Raw genomic sequence first — 10411 nt, 5'->3', positions numbered from 1 at the left:
CTAGATCCTTCCCAAGTAATGTGAGTGCTCGTAGCCTGGGAATTGAAACTTTGGGTCGTATTTTCCCTCTGTATTTGAAGTCTCAAAAGCGTCACTCAGCACCGTGGATTCGGGCGGTGTCCCTTCTGTAAAACTGTCACTGCCACAGTCACTTGCAATGCCTTCATCCTCTGCCACCTGCAGTGTCCACAAGGGGATGAGCAGCTGGCTGCTGGGATCCTCTCCGGGCTGCGATCCCGAGTCCATCTGGAGCTGCAGATCAGTGATGGGTTTCTGGTAATCCCCGGAGAAATGAGGAGCCTTTCTGTGAGGGTGGTGCTCGCCGGGTTCAGCACAAGTCCCCCCCAGCAGGGGGTGAAGGGGGGTCACTCCCAGCTTTTCCCTGTTTCCATCATCCTGTCCATGCTCGCTGGCACCTGGGAATCTCACCTCAGTGAGGGATATTCTTTCCAAAGAGGAGCAGTGATAAAGGGATGTCTCCTCATTTGCCTGGGATCCCGAGGTGTCCACCTCACCCTTCCTCTCTGCAAAGAGAGTGAAACCCAGGGCACTGAGGTCAAGCACAGATTCACTGTCCACAGAGAAACCTCCAGATCCTGAATCCAAGCTGGTTTCCCCCTGAGCTGCTGGGGGTGGCTGACAGCTGCGAAGTCTCTTTGGATACCGAGGCATTTCATTGTATGGGATGAAAGTGCTGCTGTCTTCTTCCTCCTCATCCTCTGATGATGATGACGATGATGATGATGATGATGGGAAAGAAGCCATCCATGGCAGGTGATGTCCTCCTAAAGCTCTGTTTGTCCTCCTCTGTGGCACTGGCTTCTCCGTGTAGCTCAGATCATCACCACAGAATTCCTTTTCACTGAGCTCCAAGTGGAAGGTTGGTCCTGCAGCTTTAAATTGAGAGAAATCCTACCAGGGAGAAGAAATGAGACCATGAGCCTGTGATGCTTTTAAAAGAAAAGTCTGGATGTAAGAAAGATTACTTCAAGTGGGAATTATGAATGTAAAAATGAGAAGTGAAGAACCCCCCACTCCTCCCCAGTCACCCTCTGAAAACCAGCAAGACTCTGAGGAGAGGACTTCAGAATTTGGGCTATACCAAAACTTGAGGCATCTTCTTTTTCTTGTCCTCGTGTTTCACCAGGCTGCAGATGAAGGGACTGGCCACAAAGATGGGAAGGACAAACAGAAGGATCACGACCAGAAGTGGGAACTTCCACTCCACTGCTGTAAAAGACAGAAATAATGTCCTGTGAGTGGTATTTTATAGGAATTATGGGCTCTACACTGACATACAATATTCAAGGTTTTCAGAAAACATTTCAGGGCTGGCTTTTTAAAATGAAAATATTCCTACAGAAAGCAGGAACTGTTCACTAGAAAATCCAACCAGTCCCTTTAACAGGAAGCCTTTTTTTTTGTGTTGAAAAGCTAATTTTGGTGACAATCTTTGCCTTGCCCTCCTCCCATTGGATGTCTCCCCACATCCTTTGCTGGGAAGGGCCATACCTTTGTGGTTTAGCAGCACACACACGGGCTGGGAGAATTCGCTGTGCTTCAAGTCAATGCTTTCGTAGAGAGCCCTGGCACTGAAGCAGTAATTGCCTCGGAGAGCAGTGGTGTTGATGATCACCGTGTCCTTCCTGAAGCAACCATCGTACTCCTTCTGTTGAGAGACAAGCAGAGCATTGGAAAGATGCTGCTTTCATTATTGGGGTCGTGTTTCTGTACCACTTTAGCTCATGGATCCCTTGTGTGGCCTCAGGGCTTGGGAAGAGCATGGAAGGACCCCATGTCTGGCATCTCGCCCAGGGTTTATGGATCCAGGGTGGGAATTCCTGTGCTGTGCTGTGCTCTGCTCTGCCAGGGAATGCTGCCAGTGCCACCTGGATTAGTTGTTTTAAACCTCAGGTCTTTAGACTGACTGTAGTGTAGCCTCCTGTTCCTGATAAAAAAAGGGAACTACCAAAAAAAAAAAAATAAGGATGCACACACACACTTCTACTTTTTGTCTCTGGCTTTGGTTTAACTCTGGTTTGGCTGGCTCATTTCCTCCAGGGCCTGGATCCAGCCCCTCCTTCCCTGCCCAGAAATTTGAAGCTCTTTCAGTTCCTCCATTTCATCCAAGAAGAGCCACTTTTACTGACCTTGTCTTCAGATCCTGCTTCCCAGAGTTTAAGGTCATACTTCCAAGTGAGGTTCTCCACACAGGTGGGCAGAGGGAAGGAGGCATTCACATGGATGAAATTCTCCTTGACATTCAGGTTCAGCACAGGGGGAGCCAGTTCCACTGCAATTGAGTGAGCAGACGTGAGAATGGGGCTTGCTTGGCTCTTACCTTCCCAGCAGTGACACTTTCCAAGGCTGATCCTCACTTCCAGTGTTATCTTGTGATAAGAGGGAGGCAAAGGACACCTCTTACCTAAAATGCCCCAGAGAGCTTGAAGCCAGTTTGTTCAGCTGTGGCACTGGTGAACAAATTCTGACACTTGCTACAAAATTCATTCCTAAATGATCCCGCTCCTTACTGTTTGTGCTCACTCAAATCTCTGCCATCCATAAAGCTCCTGGATAGCTGGGGGGTGTGGTCTGTCCATCTGTGGGAATGTCCTTCCATCCAGGCACTCACCATCTGAGTAGTAATCCTTGAACTGGGATTTCACCCACGGCGACTGGAATTGTCCCCAAACCGCTTTCACCCGAGCCCGGACTTTAACGTAGAAGTTGGAGAGGGCACAAGTCAGGTTGCAGAAGGTTCTGGGAATGTTTTTGCAATGAGAAACCTTCATCCATTTTTCTGGGCGATCCTGGCTGAAAGGAACAACCATACCAAAATATTCAACATGTTCTGCTGTGATTTATAGAGCAAGAGAAGGGAGGGCTTTGGAGTGTGGGTACCAAACGGTGCTCAGAGTTTGGAACACTTCCCAGACAGATCATGATTCGTTTTGGTGGAAAGTCAATGATCATTATGACAGTTATGAATCAGCAGAGATGCCCAGTTGTTGTCCCTGTTCCACCCCTTCAATCAGACATGGTTTGGGAGCTCTTACCTTTCATACCTCACTGTGTAGTTCACATCTGGGGGAGAGCCTTCCCCTGGAGCCCAGGTCAAAATCATGGCAAAATCCTTTGAAAGCAGTGTCACATTTTGAGGAGGGAAAAGTTGAACATAACCTGGTTAAAGGGGAAAATTATGTGAATGATTTAAAAACACATTTGGGGACAGGAAATACCACTTGGTTCTCACTAAGGTGGTGTCAAAATTTGAGGCAGAGCAGCTCAGTTTATTTAAGACTGGAAATTGGCTCTGGAAGCAGGAGTGATGTAATGTTTTCCTCATCTCTCATGAAACATCTTCATCTCAACAGCTTTTAGAATTAGGACTGACATTAGTGTGAACAATCTACTTTATCATTTTGAGGGGCTTTCCCCGTGGTCTCACTGCATTTCACTGATTTACAGCCCACACATTCCGCCTGACTCCCCTGCGCTCTCCCCTGGACAGGGCGGACACGGCTGCCCCGCACTTCTCATTCAATCCCAATCCTCCAAAGGCAGATCCTGCCAGGAATTCAGAGCTGCAGGTTTGCCATGTACATTTTCCTGCCCCCATTTCTTCTAGTAGATCACTATGTCCATCACTAGCCCTCAGCAAGACACCTTCCATAGACAGATTTTAAGCTGTCGCTTCTTTACCGTGGAATATTTCACTTTACATGAATCATTCCCATTTAAACTGATTAAAATTTATCTCTCCTCCTACCAACAAAGCCATACAGTGAAAGGAAAAGTAACACTCAGGTCTGCACGTACCTTGAGCCTGCTGCAGAAGGGACAGAGCCATCAGGGTTCCCACCCTCCAGCCACACTTGGTAAAGCAGAACTTTCCACTTGTCATAAATGTCTTTTCTTGATCCATTTTCATTTCCTTTATGAAGTTGAGTGAATTCCAGAGGACTGAGGAGTTCAGGACCTGCACACATGCGCCCTGCCTCGCTTCCTGGTACAGCCCTGCACGTGTGACTGGGAGAGGAGCAGGTGCGAGAGGCTTTTGGGGGAAAGGAAAGGTAAAGGCTGCAGTACTGCGCCCTCCAGTGCAGCACAGCTGAGCCCTGGCACAGGGGAAGAGCTGCCTCATCTTGTGAGACACCTCGGTAAAACTCTGACCTTTGGTACTTACCTGGGTGGCTGTGAAATATTAATAGAACTTAAATAAGGTTTCAGTGTAGGAGAGAACTAATAATAACCTGGCAACAATAAAAACAGCGGGGTGGGAGACTCTGGGAGTCTGGTGTTTACAGGAGATCAAAGACTTTCCCTCAGTTTATGTTCCATGATGTTTTTCAGGAGTTAGGGAATTACTCCACTTTACAGCTGGGGGAGTAAAGGGCAGAGATAGGACAGGGATCTGCCCCCTCCCAGGGGGAGCACACGAAAGGACCTGGATCTCTCTGCCACGCTGCCAAGTGCAGTGTGCCCAGGTGTGTGCTTGGAACAGCTGTGCCACTGCAAGAGAAGGGGGGAAATCCCTGGATCAGTCATTGATTGGCACTCAGCTCTCCTCCCTTCCCATCACAGGCACCCCCAGGCCGGTGCCCTCAGCAACTGGGAATGAATCAATGAAGTTACCACGCAGGAGATCTGTATCAGCTTAGATAAAAGAGGTTTTCCTGAGTCTTCCCCAGATGGAGAAAACTCTCTTGCAGATGGAAAACTTGCTGCAGCTGGGAGTGTCAGGTTCGGGGAATAAAGTCACAATTTCCTCCAAAAATCTCCATTTCTTCTTACCACAAGTTTGTGTTTCCATGGCTGTTTTGCTACCTCTGTTTGATTAATTGAATTTTTAGGGAGTTTCTTGTGCAAAAAAGAGCTATAATCCTTTATAAGGAAAAAAGCAAAATGAAGGGTCTGGAGGGTCCATTCCCCTTCAGCATCCAAACTGCAGAGCCACAACCAACACACGGCTCTGGTGCTTCCTGAAGCAGCCTGGACAGGATCCAGAGCAGTTCCAGGGCCACTCATTCCAGCCTGGCTAAGAGCCCTCGGGCAGCTTCTCTCCGAGGTGACTGTGATTTTTAGTAAGCGTTTGCAAGAGGTGAATCTTATCATCATCATCACCATCGTCATCATCGTCACCATCGTCATCATCGCTTCCTGTGGAACACCCGCTGCACTCTGGGCTCTACCGGCCTCCTTGGCGAAACTGCCGGAGGAGCTGTGCCAGGAGGGGCCGAGGCGCTGCTGGCCCCACTGGCCCCACGCCGGGCTGGGGTGGTCGATGCCACGAGGTGTCGCTGCCCGTCAAACAAAAGACGCTTTTCTCCGAGCCACAGCGGCTGGAAATCCTGGAGAACCGCTAAAACTCTGCTGTGCAGCGGCCCGGAGGGATTCCCGGAGCATCCTCTCATGGCACACGTGGGCACAGCACGCCCAAAGTTCTGCTCTCCTGCACTTCCAGCCTTCGTTTCTGGCTGGGGGTGCCCAGGAAGGGACTGGCAGGAGCACAGGAGAACACACAGTTGTACCCATCAGTGCTCTGGGACCCTGCTGTGGGGTCTTGTGATGCCTTCAGGATACAGGCAGGGATGGTGCTGCTGCAGCAGCACCCTTCATCCTTGGGCAAACTTGCAGCTGTGCCTGTGTTCTCCCACTGCTTTACTCCTATGGAACATAAATATTCAAATATTCTGATCCAAGAACCACCTGGACACAACCCTGTGCAAGGTGCTTTAACATGACCCTGCCTGGCCCCACTGTGGTCCTTTCCATCCTGAATCATTCTGTGATGCTGTGAAGTGCTTTGCGATGGGGCTGCCATTCCATGGTACAATGCCTCATGCTCCTGTCACTCTGTGACACCGAGGACAGCCCGGGGACTCCCCCCATGTTCCACCTCTTCCCTCTCTGCATGCAGCAGATGATTCAGCACAGGAGGGCAAACCCTGCCACCTTTCCTGAGTCACACTCACGGGGATCTGCCCTCCTTGAGGAAGGGCACTGCAGGAAATCCAGAGTGAGAAAGGCACAGCTGGGGCTGTGCTTGGATTTTGTGAAACCTTTGGAAGCAACAGGCAGCACCAAGCGTTGTCATCCCAGCTCCTTCCCTTTGCTCTCAGCCCACCCAGGAGCTGTTCTGGCAGAGCTGTGTGTGCTGCAAGCTGGGAGCTGGGGAGGGAGACTGAGCCCAGGGGAGAAAAAACAGACTGAAAATTGTAACAGGGCATTCCTGGTATGGATGGCACCATGGGAAGCCAAACCCCTGATCCGTAAGTGCAGCAGGTGAATGAGCATAAGGAACTATTCCTTAGCCCCCAAACCAAACAAGATGACATACTCTGAAACTAAAAGTGAGACCTCGCTCAGTTCCAAAGTTTCCTCTTGTCATTTTTGAGGAGAACATGTCGATTTTCATGGATGCTTAGGGGAAGAGCAGCAAGTTTTCAAACAACTCAAAAGTCACTGGTTTTGGAAAATTTCTCCCCTCTCCCGAGTTTCTTGCACTGAGAGGACAACTTTGGCAGTTCCTGTGCCCAGCTCTCCCTTCCTTCCCCCTGGCTCACGTGGGTCTGTGGGATGAGTTGTGCAGCAAAGGCATCCAAGCCATCCAGGCACTGGGAGTGTGGAAACAGCCCTGGCAGGAGGAGACAGATCCCAGTGACAGCCTGGCACTGTCACCTCCAGCAGCTCCAGCAGCCCCATCCTGGCTTCAGGGAACCTGAACTTTCTTCTCTACCCCTGGGGAATCTTTGTTGTAGGCTTAGTTCTTACTCTGAATGTGGAACTTGTACTTCTGTGACTCAGCAAGGGAATTTTTTTCCTCTTCATGCACAGGACCAACCCTGACACCCAGGCTGCTGATGGTTGGACTTGAGGGGAATTATTCTGGAAGGTTCACAAAGCAAATATGGGGAAATGATAGCATTAGCAAAGGATGAAATGCTACTGAGAATTAAGAGGTTAAAAAATCTGCAGAGCTGGGTGATGCCAGATGGTAAAACAAAATACAGCAGTGTCCCCTTGACCCAGACAGGCATCTGGGCAACCTGTCACCAGCAGGAAGGGAAGGGAATGGGCTTGATTTTTTTTTTTTTAACTGAGTCTGAAAAGACTTGAAATGAAAAGCAAAAGCAAAAACAAACCCATAAATTTTGTTCCCCATACAAGTGCTATGAATCATTTCATCCCCTTTATTTTTTCTCCTGGGGGAGGGTTTTTACAGGAACTCAGGGCTTTGCCTGTGTGCAGGAATGGGAGCTGGCCGTGATTTAAAGAGTGTGTACATTTATCAGTCTGCTCCTAAAGGTGAGGAGAATACAGGGAACCCTGTAAGGACACCTGGACCCTGTGGGTCAGAATTTATGGGACACTATTTAGGCCACATTTACGGGATGCTGGGAGGGCCCTGCTCCCCTGGGCAGCAGCAGTTCCTGGTGCTGCAGCTCTCAGCTGGCTCCAGTTTACCTTGGCCAGGACCTGCAGCTTTTTGGGTGCAATCTGTGGTGTGCAAACACAGAATCCTGGCACAGCTCTTGAGCAAAGGCAGCACTTCTGGAAGTTTAGCTGATTCCCAGATCCCACAGGAACTGGCACAGGAAGGGGACAAAGGGGGCTCCTGGTTGAGTTCTGCCCATGAGCAGAACCTTTTTCTACCACTGATCAATTAACTACTGCTGTTAAATAGGTCTCACTTAAAGTCCAAACTACAACAAAGGAGGCAAGTTTGGATCCCAGCTGGATCACAGACAGACTCTCCCCTGGGATGTCCGGGTGAACCAGTGCACTCCAGCTGATCACCTGTTTTAGGCTGCTTCTCTCGCTTTCCCTGAAACCTGTCCCTTCCCTTCCCTTGCCAGTGCCTTTCCATTCCAGCTGGGAGCAGGCAGGGAGCCTGCCTGGACACGCAGCCCCGGCGAAACTCCCCAGCACAGCCAGCGGAACACGTGCTTGGCCACAAGGAGCAGATCCAGCCCCACGGGAACGGCCCGGGGGCACCGAGCCTCCCGAAACCCCCACTCCCCCCAGCAGCGTGGGAAAACTGCTGGGGACCCTGCATGTTCCAACAGAGAGAGGCCTAATTCCAGCCTGCTGCACTCCCTGAGCCAAACCGTGCTCCTGGGGGTCATCCCACAGCATTCCGAGCTTTGGGAGCATCTCCTCGCTGTGGGATCTGATGTCACCCCGCTGTGAGGGGTTTCTCTCCTGGCTCAGGACAGTGGGGTGCTGGAATGCTGGCCCTGACTGTGAAACCCTGCCCTGCGTGGCAGGAGGGAGGAGGGAGCTCTGCACAGGAGATAAATTCTGTCTTGCATGGATTTTACCAAAGTGAGTGCACACACTGGGAAGGAGAAGTTGGGAGTGTCCTGAAAAGGGAACGGAGCTGGGAAGGGTCTGGAACACCAGGAGAGGCTGAGGGAGCTGAGGGGGCCCAGCCTGGAGAAAAGGAGGCTGAGGAGAGACCTTCTCACTGTCCACACTCCCTGACAGGAGGGTGCAGTGAGGTGGTTTCAGTCTCTTTTCCCAAGGAACAAGTGACAGCACAAGAGGAAATGGCTTCAAGTTGCACCAGGGGAGTTTTAGATTGGATATTAAGGAAAACTTCTTCACTGAGAGGGTTGTAAAGCATTGAACAGGCTGCCCAGGGAAGAGGTGGAGTCACCATCCCTGGAAGTGTTCAGAAAACATGTGGATGTGGCACCTGGGGACATGGTCTGGTGGGGAACATGGTGGCAGTGCTGAGTCAATGACAATCTTAAGGGTCTTTTCCACCCTTAAGCATTCCATGATTCCATAACATGGGGATGCCATGAATGTTGTGTGTCTTTAACTTGACCATCAGCAGGAGCAGGTGAGTTACCTGCAGAGGAGGATGTGCAGGGAGCCCAGGGAGGATTTCCAGGCCAAGCCTGGGAGATGCTTTTCCCCCGCAACCACCAGCGGCAGCAGCTTCCTGGTGGGGTGGGAAGTCTTTGAATGTTTGCAATGTTTTGCATTGCAGTATTTGGATGCCAAAGCTATGCAGTGCTGTAAAAGTTAATTAGCCAGATAACTAATTAAAGACTTCTCCCTTTTATTGTTGCCAACTTGCAATTCAGAAAGGGGCTTGTGTCAAAGTGAATCCAGCCACACACCCCAGTGAAAGAAGTGATAAACCATTCACAATCCATTTACTATTCTGGGACTGGAGAGGGAAAATCCCATCACTGGCTGGGGGGAAGAAAGGTCCTGGTCCCATAAAGCATCACCGCAACTGATCCAGCCTGGAATGCCTCTCCAGAGGATCTTGCTGTGGAGGGAACACGATCTATTGGTGCCAGGAGAGGTTACGGTGCTGGAAGAGTCCCTGTGAGCGTGACACGTCCTTGGGGACCTCGTCTGACCTTCCTGGTAGAGGTCCAGGATGGGGTTTATGGGACCCTGAGCTGAGAGGATGCACAGGAGGCTGTAAGGACACAAGTGTGGCACTGGCTGGTGGCTCTGCAGTTCTGCCCCCAGAGAGGGTCCCGGACTGTTGAGGATTCCAGTGGAATGGGGAAAGATCTCAGTGGACAACCAGCCCTGGATAATCTCCAATAATCTCCCATAACCTCACTTTTCCGAGGCATCATCACTGCACGGGAGGTTCATAATACTTTCAGAAAGGAGCACCACGTTGCCATCCCTGCGGACCAGCCTTGCCAGCGGTGTAGGAACCCACGTGCAGTGTCCTGACCTGGCACTGCTGGGGTCACTCTGGCCCTGAGGAACAGGAATTAGAGGGTGCAGGGCAGAGGAGCTGAGCTGAGGCTGCTCTGCCTGGCCCCCAGCCAGCAGACAGACGTGCTCTAAGCAAGTGGCACCGGGCCCAGAATTTCCAGGAGGGGTGAGCTCCCATCCCAGATCCGGAGGGGCCCAGATTTCCACCGGCACTTTGCACGTGCTGGGTGCACCCAGGGTCTGAGCTCTTGTGAAATCCCAGCCCGGCTGAGGGTGGCTGAGTGCTTGAAATTCCTCGGAGCTGCCCGGCCCTCCTTCCCCACTGAAAAAAGAGAGGAATTGAGCAATTCCAGCGAGTGTTCCAAGCCTGGGGAGCTCACGTAGTCCCCAGGGCAGCCACATAGGGCATGGTGCTGCTGTCACCACCAAGCTGCTGCCTGGCACTTCTGAGAGCTCAGAGTTTTGATGACAGGACTGCTGAGATCAGTCCGTGGCACATTTACACCACACGAGGATCTGGCCAGAATCCTGATACTGGGAGAATACTCTTCCCACCCCCGCTGCTATCAGGCCCAGCCCTCAGATGACAAGAATTTAATTTAAAGGCTCAATCTCTTGTCTGAACAGCTCCCTCCCTCCCCCACTCTGATGAGAGGAAAATCTTCGGAGAGGCATCCAGGCGAGTGGGAAAGCTCTGGAGAGAGCTGTCTCT

General features: G+C 51.1%; 1 protein-coding gene across 1 annotated transcript; it reads right to left on the bottom strand.

Moving 5' to 3' along the window:
• IFNLR1 (interferon lambda receptor 1) lies at positions 1–3850 on the bottom strand (the record flags this gene model as incomplete). The annotated part of the gene is made up of 7 exons (XM_082296492.1): positions 1–912; positions 1103–1230; positions 1513–1669; positions 2151–2293; positions 2633–2814; positions 3057–3180; positions 3820–3850. 7 exons carry the CDS (start codon positions 3848–3850, stop codon positions 1–3), a joined length of 1677 nt encoding a protein of 558 aa, XP_082152618.1.
• Positions 3851–10411: the final 6561 nt, after the last annotated feature.

This window comes from Coloeus monedula (assembly GCF_965178545.1).
Source record: "Coloeus monedula genome assembly, chromosome: 24".
NCBI classification, from domain to species: domain Eukaryota; kingdom Metazoa; phylum Chordata; class Aves; order Passeriformes; family Corvidae; genus Coloeus; species Coloeus monedula.
The sequence above is the reverse complement of the archived record's forward strand: the minus strand, read 5'-3'. Positions and strand labels throughout refer to the sequence as shown.